General features: G+C 33.5%; 1 protein-coding gene across 7 annotated transcripts in view; it reads right to left on the bottom strand.

The window, feature by feature from the left end:
• Window positions 1-24,475, bottom strand: part of TRAPPC12 (trafficking protein particle complex 12) — a 143,051-nt gene that overhangs the window by 58,668 nt on the left and 59,908 nt on the right. For 6 of the 7 annotated variants that reach the window (XR_004231853.1, XM_023494655.2, XM_023494657.2 and 3 more), the window contains one exon: window positions 6,329-6,441. The exons of the other annotated variant lie outside the window; for it this stretch is intronic. Coding sequence is in view for 5 of the 6 variants with exons in the window: in XM_023494655.2 (XP_023350423.1) it covers window positions 6,329-6,441 (113 nt within the window). In the remaining variant the exon portion in view is untranslated. The remainder of the gene's footprint in view (window positions 1-6,328; window positions 6,442-24,475) is intronic. 7 annotated transcript variants of the gene reach the window in all.

Genomic DNA, 24,475 nt, shown 5'->3' with positions numbered 1-24,475 from the left:
CTCTGGTGTTTTTAATAGGAATAGATGTGGTATTTTGTCAAAAGCTTTTTCTGAATGTATTGAGATTATCATATGATTTCTATAATCTGGTTCATTATGGTAACATTTTTCCTGATATTGAACCAGCTCTGCAATTCTGGTATAAATCCTACTTGGTCATAGTATATTATCCTGCTAATAAATTGCTGTAATCTCTTTGCTAATATATATTTTTTAAATTTTTGCATCAATATTCACTAGGGAAATTGGTCTGTAATTTTCTTCCTATATTTTGGTTCTTCCTGGTTTAGGTATCAGTACCATATTTGTGTCAGAGCAGGAATTTGACAGTACTCCTTCTTTACCTATTTTTCCAGATAGTTTACATAATATTGGAATTAATTGTTTTTTATATGTTTGGTAGAATTCACTTGTGAACCCATCTGGCCCTGGAGATTTTTTCTTGGGGAGTTCATTAATAGTTTTCTCAATTTTTTTCTAAAATGGGACTATTTAAGGAATTTATTTTCTCTTCTGTTAATCTGGGCATTTTATATTTTTGTAAATATTCATCCATTTCTGTGACTGTCAGACTTGCTGCCATGCAGCTGGGAAAAATAGGTCCTAATTATTGCTTTAATTTCTTTGTCATTTATAATAAGTTCATCCTTTTCATTTTTGATGCTGGTCATTTAGCTTTTTTCTTTCCTTTTTCTAATCAAATTAAGCAAAGGTTTATTTTGTTGGCTTTTTTCTTTCATAAAACCAACTTTTAGTTTTATTTATTAGTTCAAGTTTTCTTAGTTTCAATTTTATTAATCTCTTCTTTGAGTTTCAGAATTTCTAATTTGTTATTTAATGAGGGGGTTTTAATTCATTCTTTTTTTAGCTTTTGTAGTTGCATGCCCAATTCATTGATGTCTTCTTTCTCTATTCTATTTATGTAGCCATTTAGAGATACAAAATTTCCCCTAAGAACTTTTTTGGCTGCATCCCATAGATTTTGGTATGTTGTCTCATTATTTTCATTCTTAGATGAAATTATGGATTGTTTCTGTGATTTGTTTTTGACCCACTCATTTTTAGAATTAGATTATTTAATTTCTGATTGGTTTTTAGTCTATCTTTCCCTGCTCCTTTATTGAATATAATTTTTATTGCATTGTGGTCTAAAACGGAAGTATTTACTATTTCTGCCTTTCTGCATTTGATTATGGGGCTTTTATGGTTTTATGGTCAGTTTTTGTGGAGGTACTATGTATTGCTGAGAAAAAGGTATATTCCTTTCTGTCCCTATTCAGTTTTCTCCAGAGGTCTATCATATATATAGGTTTTCTAGAATTCTATTAACCTTCTTAGTTTCTTTGTTGTTTATTTGTGGTTAGATTAGTCTGATTCTGAGAAAATAAGGTTGAAGTCTCCCACTAGTACAGTTTTGCTATTTCTTCCTGTAACTGGCTTAAAATCTTCTCTAGGAATTTGGTTGCTCTACCAGTTGGTGCACTTACATTTAGTATCTTTACAAATTCACTGTTTATGGTGCCCTTTATCAAGATATGCTTTCCTTCCTTATCTTTTTAAATAAGATCTAGTTTAACTTTTGCTTTATCTGACATCAGAAATGCTATCCTTGCTTTTTTTTTTTCTTCCTTAAACTAATAGTATGATGTATTCTTGAAAACTTTCTAGGTTGACAGGATCTATCATGTCTTTTATTCTACTAACATAATCTTTAACTCATAGTTACCTCTGTTTATAAGGTACTGATTATGTGGTACTTTGAACTTTTATAAAATTTAAAGAAGTCATCTACATAATTTGGTACTTAACTATATATTGTCCTGTGATATTCTCAAGGTACTTCACTTATTTCTTCTACAGAGAATGCTTAGTGTAGGTAAGGTCCAAATATTACTTCTGTTCCTGTTTAGTACTTGCTGCCATTTTCTTCAGCTTTCATTTGAGATGTCTTTTTTAATTTGTAAAACCCATGATACGGCCTGAATCTGAGACAACTTGACTTTTTCTGAAGTATTAACTAATGGACAAAGAACTTACAAAGTTTACACAAATGGCAAGCTCACTCATTTTCTAAGTTATTGCCTTACCTGGTTTCTTTACTACTACAATAAAAACTTCTAAAATATTTTAGTTTCTTCACCTATTATTTATTCCTTGAAAAGACATATGATTTTCCAATAATTCTGTTAAATTTCCTTATAAAGACAACAGACATAGTGCAGGCAATGAAAATAATATAATTGGAATTTTCTTTGGAGAGTATAATCAAAATAACTTGATTCTTCTTGAAACTAGTTTTTCAACTGTCTTTGGGATTATGGATTTATGAACATCATTATAAACAGCCAGATAATTTGTTACTTAGCACTGAATGAATTTATAGTCCTTTTCCCCTCCCCATTCTTTTCCTCTCTAAGTTTTCATAATGTTTAGTTGTTTTCAGTTGTGTCTGATTCTTCATGATCCTTTTGAGGATTTTCTTGGAAAAAATATTGAAATAGTTTGCTACCAGTTCTTTTGACAACTAAGGAAAATAGGCAGAGGAAAAGAGAGACAGACAGACAGAAAAAGAGAGACACAGAGAGAGAAACAGAGAGACAGAGAGAGAAAGAATGTGTGTGTGAATCCTTGTTTTTGAAGAGGGCAAGTGACATTATGGGGTTGTCTTGACTGTTGCATGAACTGGATTTAAGTTAGGCAGAGTTACACAAAGTTGTCAGCCCACTTTTTCTTCCATAATCACTGAAATTCAATGGCAGGACAAAAATCAAGAAAACTGATGATGCTTTGGGATGTGTGGATTTATTATCTACCACAGTACCTGCCCTGCTTCAGCACCCTTCATGGCCACTGAAACAAACTGTTTTCATCTACTCATTCTATTAGAGGAAGTCTTCACTTGCTTGAAGATGACACCCCCCTAACTCACCAAAAGATTTGAGATCTGTCAGTTGCCCTACACCTTGTTTATTGGCCTATCTGCTAAGATGGCTATCCTGGAGTATAACTCCTGTGTATGCTACAGCTTCTTGGGGCCTATGGGAAAGGCTAGCTATGTGAAAGACTAAACCACACCTTTATTATTTAGGACTATTATGGTATATGACACTGTATAGTCACATCATCTTGAAGGGAGCATAGCTTCTAAGGGAAATATAGCACTAATCCTAGGGTTCTCTGATCTTAAATTGCTATTATACTAACAAGCTATCTGTCAATGATTCTAAAGTCTTCTAGCCTTAGGATGGCTACAAATATTACTATCACAGATAATTTATTGGTCAGTAATAACCAAGTTCCTGAGACAATAGTGAATAGACCACCCCTCAAATCTACCCATAAGCCATAAAATTAGCAAGTAAGAAACATAAAAGCCCTGGCCTCTCTTTTTCCTATAAATTTATCTTTTTTCTCCTTGTTCTTTGTTAAATCTTTTTGGAACTTAGGCCATTTCAATTGGTTCTTGACTTGGAGATGGATTCAAGCCTGCAAATTCTTTTGAGATACCTTGTGACACTGGTCTGTGACCCCAACCTTTTAGGGTCTCCTTTATGAACCTCAACAATCTTACAGAATCATAGAATGAGATTTTGAAGGGATCTTGGTGGCTATTCAGTCCAATGCCCCTCCCCAAATTATAATATTATATTATACTCAATAAGTAATCATTCAGTCTTTTCAACTGTTCCACTTGAATAGCTCTATCAGTTTTCCTGATATCAAGACTAAATTTGTCTCTTAAAATTTCTATATATTGTTCTTGGTTTTGTCCAGTAGGGCCTAACAGGACAAGTTCATTTCACCTTCCAAATGATCTTATAAATATTGGAAGATAGCTAACAAAGGTCCCCAAATTTTCTCTTCTCTGTGCTAAATGTGCCCTAATCCTCCAAACTATTCCTGTATGACATGGAATCAAAGCCCTGTGCCAAAGTAGTTATCCTCCTCTGAATAAGCATTTACTGATCAGTGTTCTGATGAAGGCAGATTATAGAGACCTAGTTCTTGAAAGCTATGTCCCTCAATGATGCCCAAGATGGCATTAAGTCTTTTGGCAGACCTATCATACTGCTTTCAGTCAAATCCACTAAAAACACAAGCTCCGTTTCAGAACTACTATTTAACCATGCCTGCCCCATCTTTGTACATGAAAAGTTGTTTTTTTTTTTTTTTTTTTTGAGTCAGGTATAAATGTTTACATTTATCCCTCCTGAATTTCATTTTATTAGATTCAGCTCAATGTTATAGCCTGTAAATTGATTTTGGGATCCAGGGCTATATCACCCAGTATGTTAGCTGTCTCTCCTAGCTTTGTATTATCTGCAAATTTGATAAGCATACAACCAATGCCTTTCTATAAATCACTGATCGAAATGTTAAATAGACAGGGCTATGCAGAGATCCTTGGGTTCTTTCACTTGATCCCCCACCAAGCTTGTTAATGAAGCATTATCACCTGGAACTAATTGGCCTTAACTAATCATGCAAGCAGTCCTGAATCCTTCTGCCTGTATGATGGTCTTTCCATATTCTCCTTAAAATTATCCTAGAATACCTTATCAAAAGCTTTACTAAAATCAAAGTAAACAGCATCTGTGGTATTCCCTTTACCTGAAAGGTTAACAGGCTTGTCAGTAAAAAAAAAAAAAAAAAAAAAAAAAAAGAGAGAGAGAGAGAGAGAGAGAGAGATATTGAGATTAGTCTGGCATTCTGATGAAGTCATGTACCGTCTTTGAAACCACCACTTCTCTTATAAGCTGTTTATCAATCTTCTTTTTAATGCTATGTTCTAGAATTTTCTGAAGAAATAAAGTCAAGATCATTGGCCTATATTTTATAGATTCTGTTCTCTTGTCTTTTTTGAAAAACAGTATAACACAGACTTTGCTCCAATCTTACAGCACTCTACCATTTTCTATAATCTTTCAAGTATTACTGCAATGATTCACAGTCATATCTGTTGCTTCTTTCAGGATCTGAGGATAGAGTTTATGTGGTGCAGGGGACTAGAATTCATTGAGAACATCCAGAAGCTCTCTTATTACCTCTTCACTTATCTTCAATATCCATCACCCATCAACCATTTTTCTCCTCTCATTTTTGGTTCAAAGGTCAGGAAATAGAAACAAAAAAGTTAAGTAGCTTTGTATCCTCTTTTTTATTGCTTGGACCATCATCATGACTGCCTGACTCAAATGTCTTTTCAGTGCTTTGATGCTTCTTTCTCCCTGCCCAAGCAGTTGTTGAGTCCCACTGTTTTTCCCCCTCATCTTTCCCAGTTCCCCAGCCTCCTTCTCTCTTCTGATACTGTTTTACCACCCTGGGGCAGGTTTTATCTCCTCAGGATTTAACTAGTGCAGTAGCCTATAGGAAAGGGTCAACCTGCCTCAGTTCAGGCAAGCAAACATTTATTGAGTACTCACTATGTGTCAGCCACTGAGAAAAGGGAAAGAATATACAAAGAAAGGTCAAGTTCCTGCTCTTGAGGAGCTCATATCTAATGGGGGAGGGAAAAACCAAAACTAAAACAAGAACAACCTATCTATTAAAAAAAAACCACTTACAGGATAAAAAGATAGAAAATAATTCAGAAGAACTGAAAGACTTTCTATAGAAGATGAGAATTTAGCTGGGACTTAAACAAGGAGGAGGCAGTGATGAGGAAAGAAAGAATTTCAGGTACGGGGGAACAGTTGGAGAAAATGCCTAGATGAAAGGTTTTGTTTGGAGAAGAACAAAAAGGCCAGTGCCACTGGATCAACAAATATAGGAAGGAATGCAAAGTAAGGGAAGAAGGTCCGTTGTGAAAGGCTTTCTAAAAATAGGATTTTGTATTTGATCCTAGAAATGATAGAGCACTGGAGTTCACTAAACTATCATACTGATATTTCTAAAATGCAGATCTGACCATAATAAATGCAGAACTGACCATAATACATTCCTATTCAATAATTATATCCACTGAGCCACCTAATTGTAATGTTGGGCACTTAACATTCTCCATTTCCTCCTTTGTAAAATAGATGAATATTCAGATTCTAATCCTTCCAGTTTTAGATTTTAGTATACTATTCTTCATCCACCAAAAAACAAACATGATTTGAGAGGGAAATTTTAGAATTCAATTCTTGACTAACATCATAGTCAGCAAATATTTTTCACGTCACAATGTAACAGCACATTCTTTTTGAACATTACAATTAAGAATGCCATCTTATCTTCAAGCAAGGAATATTCACAGGTAAAGAATAGGTTGACATCTTGGTTATGGTCAAACAGAGCAATTAAAAAGCTATTTCTAAGTCCAGGGACTTGGTGAAAGATTTACCTTACTACAGATGGTTTTCAGGTTGTGTAGCCTATCAAGTGACTCTTGAGGGTTTCCCAGATATTGTTGAAGCTCTGCATGCAAAATCCTCATTGAGAAAGGCACCATAGAGCCTGGAATAAAAATCAAATGTTGTTCAATTCTTGACTACCATCCTAGAAGAAATTTCAACATATTTATGTGTTTATATCTGTGTATGTATATGCGCACACACACATATATGAATGCACACACAGATAAGACAGATAACCAAAAGGATGATGACAAAGTATTTATTTTCATTACTTTACTTTTTGGAGGAAGTAGTACAGAAAAATGTGTTCCATTTCAGTGTATTGTAGTTTAATTGTTCATTTGTGTATGTCTCTTTGTGATCTCACAAACCTCATTAAGATGGGGCTTTCTTAGCAAAGATACTGGAGTAAGTTGTTATTTCCTTCTCCAGTGAATTAAGGTAAACAGAAGTGAATTGCCTAAGATCTCACAGCTAAATGCCTAGGGTTAAATTTAAACTCAGGTCTTCTTGACTCCAGACCTAGTGCTCTATCCACTGAGCCAACATTTTAGTGTAGAGCTGGGTAATTTTCAATAAGCAATGATCAAAGTATAACAAAGGTGGGCAAGGTAGGTGGTGCAGTGGACCTGGGCACTAGGCCTGAAGTCAGGAAATTCTGAGTTCTATTCTTGCTTCTGACATTTCCCAGTTATGTGATCTTGGGTAAGTTATTTAAACTTTGCCTCAGTTTTTTCATCTGTAAAAAAGGGATAATAACAGAACCTACCACCTTCCAGAGTTATTGTAAGGTTCAAATGAGATATTTGTAAAAAGCTCTTATCACAGAACTTAACACATAATAGGTGTTATTTAAATGCTTATTCCCTTTAACTTCCCTTTCTTCTATAGTACTGTTCTGAAATGCTAAAAAAAAAAAGAAAGAAAGAAAGAAAGAAAGAATACCACTAATGAAATCTAGAGTACTTCTTTGCATAAAAAGTTTAATAATCAATAATCAACATCAATAGGATGCTTCTTTTCTTATACCCATTTAATTAGACAAATTCTTAAATACAAACTTGCTATAAGTATATATTTGGAGAATTCAAAACATTTTTTAATTTCATTATATCGAAAAAATCAGAACCAGAGGTCATGAATCTACAAGCTGGGTAGATAGATTCACAGGATGAATAGAGTGATTTTGAAAAGCCTTCTGCCATAAAATCTCTCTTCTAAACAGGATTCTCGAAGTACCTGAAAAATTCAAGTAACTTACACTAATTAAAATGGAAATATTAGAAGGGGAACATATTAAATTATTACTAATAACATATTATAAAATTATAATAAACTCAATTCAAATTTTGCTTCTTAGGACTCAGCAAGGCCTTAAGAAATGGAATGCCAAGATAAGTTTTGATGGGGGTAGAAATTCAGAGTATGTCTCAAATGAAAAATGTGTTGCTATAGAAGACCTACATACCAAGGAAATAGCACAAAGAAATGAGAATGAAAACTTATGGAAAATGTCTTTGAAAACAAGTTTCTCAATAATCAGTATCTATACTGTTCCCTACTTCCCTGCCAATACTTATCAGAACTATTATTGAAGGCCTGTGAGTGACATTTGAGGATAGTGAGAAGGGAGTGACCCAAAGCGCTTATGAGGATCACCATGATCCTCCTTTTTTTTCCCTTCTAGTAAACAGAATGGTATTGAAAACTACATCTACACATGTGTATTGGATCGATGAGATGTTTCCTTTTTCCCATCTGAGATTTGACTCCTTTCTATATTGCTCTATAGGGCAAGGAATGCTTGGTAGTTTCCAGAGAAGCCAGGGTGGATGAATGCAACACAAACTAAAAGCGATTAACTGCAAGTATGAAGATGACTGGACTACTGTAGTTGCAGCGCAAGCTGAAAAGACAACTGCTAGGGGGCGTCCCGATAGTGGCTGGTAGTTGCTATTGGTGTAGCACCAGGACACTCCATGGCAGTGGCAGAAACCACTCTAAGGCTCGTGCTGTGGCTCAGACCTACCAATGACAGATGGGACCAAAGTGAGATCAAAGACTGGCCTACGTCACAATTCTTGTTTGGGTCCACTAAAATGTCTTGAAGGCAGGAACCAGATTTTTGCTGTTTTTTGGTATCCCAAGTACTTAGAACAATGGTTGGCAAATGGTAAATGCTTAATAAAAGCATACTGACTGATTGGAGAAATGTGGTAAAATGACAAGGAAAAAGACCTATCTTCTTGGCTTTTTTTCATTTTCCTCTTACACACAGAGAAGATCCCAGGAAGATTCCAGAAATACAATTATAACCACGTCCTGAACAGAGGGGAACAGAGTATAACAAAATGAATATAACAAAAAATGTGTTTCTAGAATAGTCCCTTATAATATCCCCATGGAAACACCAGGGGAAAGTGTTTGGAAGCCAGTTGTGTAGGGTACCCCACAAGGGAAGTGTTTAATAGTTTTCTTTGCAGTTTTGCTATCTTTAAAAATAACATGTTTGTAGGAAGGTAGCTGATTATATGTCATGAAAAAAAACAACAACAGTACAAATGAGGGAGAAAATCAAGGAAAAGCTGGAGGGAGGGGAATATGAAAGGAGAACAAACAGCTTGAAACTAATTGTCCCAAATTGTGGATTCTCTGAAAAACAGAATAAACAAAGCTCAAGAAGTCCACAAGACAACAGTCAAAAAATTAAGTAACTAGAAGATACTGTAAGTTATCTAGTAGGAAAACCAATCAATCTGACAAAATTTTGAAGAGAGGTAATTTAACACTTGTTATACTCTCTGAAGTCCATGACCAATCAAAATATCTGGAGACTATATTTCAAGAAATTATGAAATGAAAATTGCACATAACTGTTAAAACCAGAAGGCAAAGGGAAAATAACGATCCCACTTATTGCCTCCTAAAAGAAAGCCCAGATTGAAAATACACAAAAATATGAGAACCAAAATATAGAACATCCAAGTCAAATAATAAATACTCAAAGTAGACAAAGTTTAAGTATGAAAGAACCATAATTATATTTAAAATCTGACAGCAAAAATTATAAAAAAGATAAAATCTCTAAATGTAATGTTCCAAGACAAAATATAAAGGTTTATAACTAATAAATCTTATTGTAATCCAAAAGAGAGAATAAAGATTCTTTATTAGAATAGAAAACTTCCGAGCATTAATGATTAAAAAAAAAGAAGAGAGCTGAGTAAAAATTTTGAAATGCAAATATAGCAATCAAGAGAAGCCTACAATGGTAAATATGTACAAGCAACTCAAAGGGATTAAATGATGATATAGTGCTTTCCATATAATTGGGGGAGAAAAGCCAAGTGATCCTTTAGAATCTTAATGATTTATCAAAAACAGAGATAAATGAGAAAAATAGTTTATTATTGTGTTTTTATTCAGTTTTGCTGGTTTTAAGAGGAAAAAGGAAAGGGAACAGAAAAAGAATACATAGGAGAGAAAAAGAAGATAGAGGGACCTATTCTTTCATAAATGGACTGTTAGAACTTTGAACTTAAAACACATAAGACCATTTCCCCTTCTTCAATCTTTTCTACTTATTTAAAAAAAAAAAAAAAGGTAGGAAGAGGAAAAATGCTAAGACCTGATCATCATCATTAATGGGATAAATGGGAATCCCATAATATAGAAAATGGTAGAATGGATTGAAAGCAAATTATGTTGTTTTCGAGAAGTACACCTGAAAACTAAATAATCATATAAAGTTAAATGAAGGGCTAGAGCAGAATTTATGATGTTTCAGACAAATTCGAAATTATGATCTCATGTAAAGCAACAGTAAAAATACATGGGTAAAAGAAAAAAAGCAGAGAAAATGCATCAAGGTGAAAGGCAAAAATGAAGAAATAATAGCATTGTTTTATGCAGAATATGAATCCACAGTATCAAAGTATTTTTGAAGAACATAAACTGATCACAAAGAGAAATTGTGATGTGCTTTTTAGAGGATCAGACAAATCTAACATTAAGAATTTTTTTTTATAGAAGTAAAAGATGAATAGAATTCTAGAAAAGTTAGATATAAGAGATCTCAAATGATTGCTAAATGGAAGAAAAAATATACATTTTTCTAACCTGTGTGTAGCATCTTTATAAAAACTACCAACTAACATAAAAACCTGAGGCTTAAAAACAAATGCAGAAAAGAAATATTAAATACATTATTTACTGATCATGATACAATAAAACTATCATCAATAAAAATTGTTTGAAGTATTCAAATATAAATGAAGATTAATTTAATAATAAAAATTGGACTGAAAAAATCATAAAAATAAAAGATGACTTAATTAAGGAAAATTACAATAATGAGAAAACAACAAAACTTTTAGGATATAGCCAAAGTAATATTCAGGAGAAATACTTTTATTTCCATACATTTTCATTAGCAAAAGAAAGAATTAACTGGGAATACATCTAAAAAAGTTATGAAACCAACACAGGATCATAAAACTGGAATTATAAAAACTTATGGTAGAATTGGCAAGAATATTTACCTGAACAAGGTATATCATGAGAGTTTCATGACTGTGGCATTATGGATTTCTAAAATTTAGGTAAATTATACAAAGCACAAAGGATGACAAAGCTAAAGACAAAAATGTAATATGACTTTAATGACTTGTACTATCTGTTTAAATGAAGGTAAAAAGCCAATAAATAGCTTTTCTGATGGATCAAACAAATGAATTTAACATTTACCCAAGTTAATAGTGTGATGAAAATTTTGATTAGAACAATCCAATTCTGATTGATACTTTGAATGACAGAATGGTGTATGGTTTGTCCCTCAGATTTCTTTATGAAGTCAAAGTCAATATGTATAGTTACTTTAAAAAATACAGGATCTCACTGATGTGTGTATTGTTTCTGACAGTGTTGATTGAAACTCATTTATAACTTTTGATTCCAGAGATCTCATATTTACGTCCTTTCATAAAACTACCATACAAAGCCTACTCAATGTTTTCCAAGTCTTTTGACAATACATTAGTACCAGGGTAGCACTCAGGTTGTTCCTTGTTCTAAATACATTCACCAATATATCTTCTTTTCTGATTATACATTTCCCAAATGTCATCTTTTATTCTACTTTTTAATATCTAAGTCATTATTGGTAATAGATTGACACCATGTCATAGTTCTATCACCTGAAATCTTGAGTCTGTCCTGGACAGAGTCTCTCTCTCTACTGTCTACTCTTGTCCTTGGTGACCTGCTCGTATGGTTTTAATGATCATCTTTGTGCAGATCACTTCCAAATCTATATAGCCAACTCTCATATTTCTTCTTAACTAAGTCCCATATTACCTGCTGGCATTTCCATCCAGATATTCTACTAATACCTCAAATTGAATTTTGAATTCAATTCAATTTTGAATAGTTCTTATAATTTCTCCTAAACTCATCTCCTCTCCTACAAGTTCCAAATATGCCCTTTCCAATAATGTAGCCTACGCTGAAAACTTTAGTAGTCATGATGTAAGAAATAGCTACATTTATATATATTATGTTTTTCTTCATTTTACTTTCTTGGACCAATATTTCACAATTAGGAAGCAGGTAAAAGTAAAGATGATAACGGACCTGTGAATAAGTTATAGAAGGCAGGGATAAACCCCAAAGATGCAGATATTTTGGCAGAGGTATACTGAAAGCTAAGTAACTGTAGATGGCCAGTCAGGAAGACCATGGTTCAAATCCAGTTTCAGACACTAGCTGTGTCTGGATAATTGGATAATTCACTTGACCTCTATTTGTCTCTGTTTCCTCAAGCACTTACCAGAGTGTCTAGAGCATAGCAAAGCACTACATAAATATTAGTTTTTATTGTTCTTGTTGAACTGTTGAATCATTTTTAATTCTCTGTGATACTATGAACCACAGCATGCCACCTTTCTATCTCCCACTATCTCTCGAAGTCTGTCCAAGTATATTTTTGTTATTTCTATGACACCATCTATGTCATCCTCTGCCAACCCCTTTTCTTTTTGCCTTATGTCTCTCCCAACATCAGGGTATTTTTCAGTGATTCACATCTTCTCATCATGTGTCCAAAGTATTTAAGTTTCAGCTTCAGTTTTTCACCTAGTTACCCTAAATACTAGCTATTATTATAATAACATGCTACTCCTATACATATCCCACAAGAAAGTCTTGGAAGGCTGGAAGCCGATGAAGTAAAACAATCAAATCAATCTACTCCACTAAAGAAAATACCTGCCAGCTCTTGTACCAGATGAGAAAACTCAATTATCAATCTCAATCACAAGCTTTAAACTGAAAGTAAAAGTACTTGGATAAACTTAAGTGATATCTATAAAAAGTGTGTTTTGATTGGTGAGACTTGCTAACACACTTTAGAGCCTATAAAAATGAGAAGGCCAGATTAGTCTGGGGGTCTTGCAGTAGAGAGGAAGGAGTAAAAGGAGCAAAAGGTTTGAGCTGATACAACAAAAAGTAGACATCTCCTTCAGATGTAATCATTTCCTTAAGAACTTTAAGAGGTTAACAAGAAAAAGTAGGCTCTTTCCCCAATTTTGCCTTCCTGGTGCTTGTCTAACAATAAACACTATAAATGTATCTTAATGCTTCTTTATCCAAACATTTCTGGTAACCTGAATTTGGTTTTAATCACCCAAAAGCAGAGTATTAACTAAATACAGATATAAATGTAAATTAAGGTACAGAATCAAATCTCTGCCTAAATGTTAAGAATTTTCCTAACTGGAGGTTCAGAGAAAATATTAGTGTACTCCTAACATTTTGTCTAATGTAAACTGTAATGTTCTGGTTAGCTTTCTGGAGATCTTGGGACTAGCCTTTGTTTCAGCAGAGTAATCACCAAGAGAAGAGCCAAGTGATAAAGTCCAAAAGTCTTTATTGTCTCCTACATAGTTTATCTTTTTGCCTGGGGCTCGGCTAGCTTTCTGGAGGCCCTTTGGACAGCTCTTTGGGGAAGCAGAAGGGCAGGCCAGCCACCATGAAACTGATGAAGATGGAATGTCTCTCTCAGTCTGAGAGCTTGCATTCCAGCCTCCAGTCCTCTCTCTTCTTCGAGTCTGTCTCCAAGTCTCTCTGACCTCTTAAATACTCTTATTACAATTAAATCCATTCATCATACTGAGTATAATCCAATCATATCACTAGGGAGCCATTACTTGTTGTAAGATTAATTCAATCATATGGAACTAGAGAACTATTAATCACCAAGTTAAACTAGATAACCATTGTCTTATCAATTCCACTGAGTTAACGCCTTGTTGTAAGAATCCTTGTTTCAAGTATATTTCTCCAGAATTCTGACTCATTACAGTAAACTCCTTAAAGTAGCAATTAATGGGGCATTATATTGCCTTTGGCTTAAAACAAGCTAATTATTTTAACAGGGTGCTACAGCAGAAACAGCAGAGAGATTGAATAGTAGTTATGTTTTATTATCTTCAGCAAACTGTATTATTTAAAAATCTCTACTCTGAACAAGTCCTCAGAGTAGGTCTTGTCTAGCAATCTATGACTGATAAAAGGAGAGGAAGTGTAATTTAACAGAAAGAACACTGGACCTGAAGTAAAATTCTAGCTCAGTTATACCATGTGACTGTGGAAATCACTACCCTCCCTCCAAGAATGAGCTTCCTCATCTATAAAATGAAAATGTTGGATTAGATGGTCTCCAATACTGTTTTCTATGCTCAACTCAATGAGTTAAGAAACTTTAACTTTTTGGGGGAGAAATCAAGCTGTGAAGGAAAAAAACAACTTCTTTTGAAAATTTTGGGTGGTATAAGAGTTTTGTGAAATAATTCACAATAACATTAATTTGTTGATTATTATGAAAAGCATTTTCATAATCTCCCTTTTCAAAGAGCAATATCATGAAAAGGAATAAAATATGTAAAGCTGCCATTAAAAAGTTAGATTCAAAAATTCACTCAAAAACATTTGTTAAGTAGCTATGATATGCAATCAAATCAAGCAATAAGCATTTCTTAAGTGCTTACTATGTTCAAGCACTGTGTTTGGTGCCTGGATACTGACGGGGGTGAACCTGAAACTGTCCTCCTTGACTTTTGGGGTGAGCTCTGAAACTCTCTTCTGATAGAGTCCTACTCTTCAGAGAAGTTAAGTGTTTTCATTAAGATTAGTCGAGGACCACTCCCTAGTTAGCTGAACTTTAGTGGTCTCATTCAGCTGGAGATCTGGACCTGATGTAACTTAGCTGGTCTCATTAAACTGGAAATCTAAGCCTGGGTGCAATGAGAACATTGAAGGAATCTCATTCAATTGAAACCCCAGTCTCAAATTTCTTATAAAAAGATAATTTTAAACTCATATCTTTGCAGAAGTCTGAAGTAGGAATTATGCCATGCCAAAGGACCTCTCCCCTTGGCACACTGCCTACCAGGACTCTTGACCGCTGTGAAGAGACCTTTTTCTCAATGAAAACCTCTTGTTATTTCTCTGCCAGGATCTCTTGCAACTGAGGAGTCGGTCTTCTTAGCAAAGCTGACTTCTTAGCCAACAATAAACTTTCCTTTTGCAGTCAGACTTTTTGGGTTCATGAATTCTTTCATATTGGACCTGTGTCAACCAGAAGGGTTCCCACAACTCTCTTCACAGCTACTAATCACATCAGATATCAAGACAAAAATTAAGGTTTTTGTTCTCATTCTCTTGTTATTATTTTACAGTTTCCTCAAGTCATTCTTCTCTCTGTGCAAATAATCTTTTATTAAGAAAAAAAAAAATACCCTATTCCTATTTCATCAAAACGATAACCTGTATCCAAGAACTAATTCCACAGCAGTTTGCTACAACCTGAGAAGAAAACCTCACCACAAGAGATTTCTTTCTTTCTTCCTTTCTTTCTTTTAAGTGACTTGGCCAGTGTCACACAACTAGTAAGTATCTGAGGCCACATTTGAACTCTGGTCTTCCTGACTGCAAGGGTAGTGCTCTATTCACTGTACTTAGTTGCCCCTCACAACAGCTTTCTTAAGCAGGTTTCTAAAACTACCAATGCTTATAGCAAGAGTTGCTTAATATGTTCATCTCTTTCTGATTTGAATCTGGAAATCTGGATATAAGAGAAACAAAAAGAAAAAAAAGATAGATCATAATTACATTAGCATTTTGGAAAGGATGTTGGAGTTCACTTTCTTAAAGACTTTATAACTTTTTAAAAGAGATAAGAAAAGAAAAAGTGAGAATTTTTTTTAAAGATCCATTTTATGGTTTAACTTATTAATCTAATGCTGTTGAAAAGGTTCTACAAATATTTAAACTTCAAAAAGTGAAAGCAAATGAAGAAAAAAATTAGACCCCACACTAAATAGAAATGAAGCAGGAAAATCATGCTCTAGTTACTGTATTCAGTCCTTGAGGAGAGCAAGCAAGATGGAGTAGGAATTTAAAAGTTTGGCATAAGAAAAACAATTGAAGGAGAAGACTTAAGAGTAGACATAATAGCTTCTTTCATAGAACTGAAGAACTGTTGCATAGAAGAAGGACAATGTACTCAAATTAGACAATTTCAGAATTCAGTTTGAGCCGATGGGAGAAAGTTACAAGAAAGCAGAAAGCAGTCCAACCTAAGGAAAAATTTCCTTAATAATGAGAAGTGTAGGAAAATATAATGAGTTCCCTCATTAGATACAGGATTCTCTATAACCAGAGATGTTTGAGCAGGAGCTGGATGACTGACCCCTTACTGTGAATATTGTGGGTAGGATTCATGTATCAGGAAACAGCTTTAACTTGAATTCCTCATCTAGACTAAGTTCAGTTTCACTTCCAGAGCTACACAAAGAAGCCAAGTAAGATCTCTGATATCAAGAACAGACCCTTCCCTTAGTGTGATAAAACATTAAGCTACCACCTTTTGCCTCTAAAACTTCCTTTTGGGAAGTTTTGTAATGAAATGTTGATATTATAAAGGCATATTTTCAAGAAAATCAAATTTAGTAATTAAATATAATTTATAGTATCCATGATTTTCCAGAAGGGAATGAGTCTGGCAAAAACAAAAACAAAAACATATACTTATAAATACTGTTAAAAATTAGCTTCTAAAAATTAAATGCAAAGGACAGAATCAACTGAGTAAATCAATCAAATCATACTACTCCACTTAAAGTGATAAGACATCACATTTTATCCATTTATTAGGTGAGAACATATTTATATTGTTCTCTATGTGAGAACAAGGCCTGGATATTACCCACAAGAAGTCTTTTTGATTTAGCTGAGGGACAATTAATTAGACTCAAGAGATCTGAGCAAGCAGTAAGCCAAACCAGTTCTGGCCATACCACTGAAAAACAAAAACAAAAAAACTGGGAGGAGGATAGGGAAGTTGAGGTACTCTATCATCATCCCCTTTGACTGAAGGAAGACCTCAAATTTTGGAAGACTAAAGGATTTTGAATGTCCCATCTTCACAATGGTGTCCCAGCAATGTCTCTGAAATAGCTGATGGGTGAGAACCAAAGACAGGTTGAGATGAGGAAAGTAAATTCAAAGCTCTGAAAAGAACTAGACCATAAATAAGGAAACATTTTGGAGGCTCCAGCAAAAGGGCTTTCAAGAACTATGTGTTATCTCTTTGCCACATGTATTTTATTAACTTGAGCCCACTTTCCCCTCGATGATGTATACATCTGTGAGTTTTTTGTCCATGAACTTTCTTTGGAAGGATGTTCTTATTAGATCATTTTAGTAAATATGCTCTAAAAGCTAAATGTCTGGCTAAATAAATGACAGTGATGAATAATCAGGGAAGGAAAAAGCTCATGAGTTTTCCTTTCCAAGAAGCTCATGAGCTTTCCTTTCTATGGAGACTTATTAACTATAGCTTTAAAAAGATGGCATCTCTCTCTACTCTTCTCAGGGTCAGTCTAAGAAACTTGGAGAGGAGGTATAGTAGCTAGAATCTACAGACTTTACTCATCAGTGGAAATGGAAATTAGGACAGTATTTTAGAAGCATGAGTTGTACAAATTAAATCGGTCCTACAAAGTTTTTCCAGTGTTTCTGCTACTACAGAAAAATTAAAGAGAAATGAATTAAAAATCATCAAGATTCTTGAACTAAAAAAGAATCAAACTATGTGAATAAAAACAAAAGTGATGAAAAAATAAATGAAAATAAAAGAAAATTTCTAAAATTTTAGGTTCACTTTCTTGGATGAAAAACTTTTAATGTTTGGTAATAAATATGTATATATTATTTTCTGAGAGAACCTATTCAGAAAGTGCTTCATTTAGCTTTTACTGAGATAGAAACATTACTAAAGAAAGCAAAAGTGGGAAAAATAGCTGAAGAATACGCAAATAGTTGACACTAAAAAGCTGATACTACAATTGACTCATTTTTGAGGGTAGCAAGAAATGATTTCTTAAGGCATCTGAAGAAGAGGAAGATATATAAAACTGCGAATATTATTATTACCAAAAAAATGCCATAGAGAGGATGTTTACAACTATAATCTCATAAATTTACTTTTTCATCTATCTAAAATTTTGAGCCAAAAAAAATGGAATAGTTTGTGAGAATCTGGACAAGACATGTGACCTCTAATGACTTCCATTTTCCTTGTAAAAAAGGGAGTAATATTTGCACTACTCAATGGATGGTGATGTAAAAGTAAAATAAAAGTTTATGTGAAAATGCTTTGTATATCTTTATATAAATAAGTAATTATTATAAGATATAATACATAAAATGGCCTTATATTGTAAAATGAAATTTGAATGACATAACTGTGATACCTTCTGAGATCAATTAAAATAGGATCTGGTTATACATTTACAAATCATTCACAAAGAAGTATTTCAAAGTAAACAGAGGAAGAAAAATTATAAGTAACCTAAAAACCCATATGCCAAATTTTCCTTCTTTCCTTCATAATTTTATGCCATCCCAATATACTGTTTTCAAAGTTGAACATCCAGAAGTCAGAGAATTTTCCAGAAGTTTTAACTCTATTGTTTTGATATCCTCTACCAGTGTGTTGTTGTTCAGGCATTTTTCAATCAATACTGACTCTTTGTGACCCCATTTGACATTTTTTTGGCTGAAATACTAAAGTAATTTGCCATTTTCTTCTCCAGCTTGTTTTATAAATGAGGAACTGAGGCAGAGTTAAGTGACTTGCCCAGGGTAATATATATCTAAGGCTAGATTTGAACTCAAGTTGAGTCTTCCAAATATGGAAATATGTTTAAAAGAATTGCAGATATTTAACCTATATTAGATCAGTACTTGCTGTCATAGGGAGGAAAACAGTAAGGGAGGGAAGGAAAAAATTTGAAATACAAAGTCTTACAAAAATGAATTTCTACCTGTGCTTGGAAAATAAAATACTATTGAAAATTTTTTAAAATTTAAAAAAAAAATGTTTTTAAAGTTGAATCTTTTAACTGTAGCTTTGTCAGCACTCTATCACCTATGTCACATACCTGCCCATATCAGTACAGTCAATAATTTTCTGGATTTTTCAGTTTTAGGGCAGTTAAAGATAAAAGATTTCATTTGTTGAGTTTAAACATAAAGAGCCAAATATATAATATAATAAAGTATTCTTTTTAAATGTTCTCTGTAAGGATTCAATAAACTTAAAAAATTTACCTTAGTTTATGAATAGCAAATTGGATACACAAAATTACTCCAATTCCATGCTTATCAGCATTTAAGCAAGAAAATAAGATGCATGCTGGGAAAATTGGAAACTAATATGGCAGAAACTAGGCATTGATTCACACTTAACACTGTACAACAAGATTAGGTCAAAATGGATTCATGACCTAGGCATAAAGAATGAGATTATTAATAAATTAGAGGAACACAGGATAGTTTACCTCTCAGACCTGTGGAAGGGGAAGGAATTTATGACCAAAGAAGAACTAGAGATCATTACTGATCACAAAATTGAAAATTTCAACTATACCAAACTGAAAAGCTTTTGTACAAACAAAACTAATGCAGACAAGATTAGAAGGGAAGCAATAAACTGGGAAAATATTTTTACACTCAAAGGTTCTGATAAAGGCCTCATTTCCAAAATATATAGAGAATTAACTCTAATTTATAAAAAAATCAAGCCATTATCCAATTGAAAAATGGTCAAAGAATATGAACAGACAATTTTCAGATGAAGAAATTGAAACTATTTCTAGTCATATGAAAAGATGCTCCAAGTCATTATTAATCAGAGAAATGCAAATTAAGACAACTCTAAGATACCACTACATACCTGTCAGATTGGCTAAGATGACAAGAAAAAATAATGATGATTGTTGGAGGGGATGCGGGAAAACTGGGACATTAATGCATTGTTGGTGGAGTTGTGAACAAATCCAACCATTCTGGAGAGTAGTTTGAACTATGCTCAAAAAGTTATCAAACTGTGCATACCCTTTGATCCAATAGTGTTACTACTGGGCTTATATCCCAAAGAGATCATAAAGAAGGGAAAGGGACCTGTATGTGCATGAATGTTTGTGGCAGCCCTCTTTGTAGTGGCTAGAAACTGGAAACTGAGTGGATGCCCATCAGTTGGAGAATGGCTGAATAAATTGTGGTATATGAATATTATGGAATATTATTGTTCTGTAAGAAATGACCAACAGGATGATTTCAGAAAGGCCTGGAGAGACTCACACGAACTGATGCTGAGTGAAATGAGCAGGACCAGGAGATCATTATATACTTCAACAACAATACTATATGATGACTAGTTCTCATGGACCTGGCCATCCTCAGCAATGAGATCAACCAAATCATTTCCAATGGAACAGTAATGAACTGAACCAGCTACGCCCAGAGAAAGAACTCTGGGAGATGACTAAAAACCATTACATTGAATTCCCAATCCCTATATTTATGCCCACCTACATTTTTGATTTCCTTCACAAGCTAATTGTACAATATTTCAGAGTCTGATTCTTTTTGTACAGCAAAATAGAGTTTAGTCATGTATACTTATTGTGTATCTAATTTATATTTTAATATATTTAACATCTACTGGTCATCCTGCCATCTGGGGAAGGGGGTAGGGGGTAAGAGGTGAAAAATTGGAACAAGAGGTTTGGCAATTGTTAATGCTGCAAAGTTACCCATACATATAACCTGTAAATAAAAGGCTATTAAATTAAAAAAAAAAAAAAAAAGAATAAGATGCAAAACCCAAGATGATGATGTTACACCAACCTATTACTCAAAATATCACTGATGGATCTAAAGTTTAAGAAGGGAAGGGGGAAAAAAAGATGAGGAGAAGAAAGAGGAAAATAAAGGAAACTGCCTCCTATGCTATTAAGTACCATTCTCGTCTTTTCCTTCTGTAAATTTTTCCCTCAAAACCACCAAATAATAATATAATTTAGGCAGGAAAGCATTTTAATCATAATTTAATTTTAATTTCCTTAATTTTATGAATGAGAAAAACTGAGGCCCCAATAAGGTTTGAATTGAAGCCAGGGCCAAGATCATTATAAGTCACCAGAATGTAGGATTTTTGAAAAAAATAATACTTTTGTCCAAGTTCAAAGCAACATAAAGCCCTAGTCTTAAATTTGTCCTGCCTCATCAATCAATTCTTCAAGCGGAAAAGAAGAAATGAAAAAAGACACCCACTACTGATGGGTAGCTAAGAGAAAAATTTACTGTAGTTTATATTTTTCCAATTGCCAGAAATATATCAGAAGCAACTATATAAAACTGCTAGAAATGTCAGAGGATAGATAATACTATAACACTGTTTCTTGCTTGGCTACAGAATAAGGAAAATGACATGATTCTAAGATATGATTTATTACATTTCTTGTTATGAATATTTGAATGGGTAAAATTATGCACAATATTTAAATAAAATGTATTAAAGCTCATTCATAAAAGTAATTTATTTGTTTATGTCACTACAGTCTTTTCTGAAAGTACATTTTAATGACTTGCTTTGCTAATATATTGCAAATTGAAATGAAATAAATGAATCAAAATCTTACGTTTATGCTTGTTACACCACAAAATGAGAAGAAAAATTAGTAAACATCCAACATATTATTGTGGATGAATGTTAATATAATTTCGCTAAAATATATGTATGATTTATGTTTATTTCACAATTTAAATTATCTGCTTAATGATGCATAGCTACTATCTTCTCTTTATCCATATCCCAATGCAATTTAGTTTCAGGCAAAATCAAAAACATATTTTTTGATCTGCACACCCTTAGGAAAAAACATTCTTCAACATTAAAAAAAAATGGCATTCCTCTTCTTTAATTCAGGACTTTGACGGATCTCCCTTGAAAGCTATTTCCCTACTATATTTATGATTTTCCTCTTCATAAAGATTGCACTTTACTGCTGACAAATACTGCACTGTTTTTTTTTAAGTTAACAAGAATTTAAAGTACCCAATATATGTAAAGCACTAGGTTCTGGTAGCAACAAAGAGAGGCATAGTGATGAATAACTAGACCTCAGAAACTCCCCATCCTCTCCCCGCAATGCTGTTCTTGAATTATAGGATAATAATTGTCCCAGAGTGGGAAGATGTTAGTTCAAAAATGCATCGGTAGTTTCAGCCTTAAGAAACCCTGGAAAGTCTACCATAAAAACAACTGTATTAAATTAACAAAAAATGGTTTAAATATATGCAAAATTCTAAATTTTCAATTTTCAGAGACCTCAATGGAGTTAAAAACTCAGAATGTTTCCACCAACTGTTATTATTCAGTCATTTCTGACTCTTCATTGTCACATTTGTGTTTTGTTTTGATTTGTTTTTGTAAAAATACTACAAAATGGTTTGCCATTTCCTTCTTCAGCTCATTTTAAAGATTTTGAGACAAAAAGGGTTAAGTGACTTGCCCAGGGTCACACAGTTAGTAAGAGTATAAGGCCAGATTTGAAGTCAGAAAGCTGAGTCTTCCTGACTTCAAGCCTGATGCTCAATCCACCATCCCACCTAGCTAGCTATGCAAGCATATAAGGGAAGCTATATTAATGATATTAAGAGAATTCTTTTGGTGCTATAAATTAGTACATATTTATCAGGAATGGATTAAAAAAATTAGACTATTATTAATAGTAGTAGTAATAACAACCATATCAGCATTTACATAGTGCTTTAAAGACTGCAGAGTGCTTTACAAATATTAGCTCATTTTATGTTCATAATAACCCTGAGAGGTAGTCACTATTATTGTCCCCACTTTATAAATCAGAAAATTTAGGTAGACAGACTCATCCAAAGTCATAAAGGAAGTCAGTCTCTTGGATGGATTTGCAACTCGGATCTTGACTCCAAGTCAGCACTCTCTTCACTATGCCAGATTAGCTGTTGAGATTTAAAAAAACAGTCTTTCTTTCTCTATTCATTTGTTCCACCTACATACTAATGACATAGAGATGCAGGATGAATGGAAGACTGCTGCTATTCTGAAAGGTTTGAAGGACCTGGTAAAATACCCAACAGTTTTGACATAAGGCACACTACATTAAGTTACATTAAATAAGACACCTCTTTGGTTGGGCAAACTAATTAGGAAGCTAACTGTAGAGAATCTGGTAAAAAGATAATAATTTGCAGAGGGCCAGGAGGTAAGACTCCATTCCAGGTTTTGAGTCTTACAATAAATTGGCTCACCAAAATACCCTTATTGATATAGCAGAGACTGTTTGTCAATATAATAAATTAATAATCTAGCAACTAAAGCAAAATGTAAACATTACTCTTTGGATTAAAAGCTAAACTTTTGAATTTAGGATAGGAAAGAATGTCCATGAGGAGACTAAAGGTATTTGGGAGAAAGATACATGAGATAATGGTATAATAAACTTTACTCTGATGCGTATCTCAATTATTTACATCTCTGTCTAAGTAACCAAGATCCAGGACTTAAGGGGTTTAAACATTTACATCATAATAGAATTTTGTTAGAGTATAGGAATTTTAAAAGATTGTACTTTGTATCAAACCTATGAGTATTTGATATATATATCTCTGATCAATAAACTCGAGTCCATAAATAGGACTTCTCCACCTGGACCCGGTATGTCACATCCTTCATCTCACTACAGGAGCTGGACTCCAATAGTAATCCTAAAACCTCTCTTCAGCCAATTATTTTAACCTTTCACTACATTACCTTTTTTTATTAAAGTTACTCAAAGAAACAAAATTAATGAATTCTGCTGTTTTGAGGTAGATGCAACTTCATTGCTTGGAATTAGGTGAATATTCCTAGTTACGGATGAATCTCAAGTGTTCAAAGATAGACAACAAGCAAAACAAGAAAATAGGACAAGGTTATTGGCTAATTCACAAATTAGATAATTATGCCTTACATAACTGAAAATCTACTGCATCACTCTGATTTTATATATCAAAACATTACAGAAAAAGTCTAGGAAAGTGAATATGGAGAGTAAACTGGAATAATGATAGGTGAGAAAAGATAATTTCAACTTAATAATCTTATTCAAGAGAAAGGATGTGATTAAAAACAGTATTCTTTATGACAAAAGTTTATACTCTATTTGAATACAACATTTGAGAAGAAAGATTTAGAAAAAAGTATTGAGATTCATTTGGCTGATCTCAGTTATAGCAGAATCCTAGATATCTGCATGTCATTGTAAAATGAGGGACTTCCTTGTTCCATCTCTGACAAGCCAAGTTTGAAATAAAGAGACAATATTAATATTACAGAAATCCTACTTAAACCTACCAGTTGATCTTGTTTCATTTCTCAGAAACATGAAGGAATATCTAGTTTTTCCATTAATGTGCACATTTTCTGACTTTGTCATTTCTGTGCTCATATAAACATGTGAGAGGGAGAATTTGGAAATAGGGTTTCTAGGGGGACAAGGAAGAGAATATGCCTCCTTTGGATAATAGCAATTCTCTTTAATATTCCCTTCTGATTCCACAAAAAGAGTCATTATACATCACTCAGAAAATAACAAATGATGTAGGTTGGCAGGGGGGGTTAAAGGTGATGCCATACACTTGGGGAACATTTCTTGTCTCTTCACTGATAACTCTAACATTTGTTTGGAGGTAACAGTGCTCCTGCT

Source organism: Sarcophilus harrisii, chromosome 2, assembly GCF_902635505.1.
Source record: "Sarcophilus harrisii chromosome 2, mSarHar1.11, whole genome shotgun sequence".
In the NCBI taxonomy this organism is placed as follows: domain Eukaryota; kingdom Metazoa; phylum Chordata; class Mammalia; order Dasyuromorphia; family Dasyuridae; genus Sarcophilus; species Sarcophilus harrisii.
The sequence above is the reverse complement of the archived record's forward strand: the minus strand, read 5'-3'. Positions and strand labels throughout refer to the sequence as shown.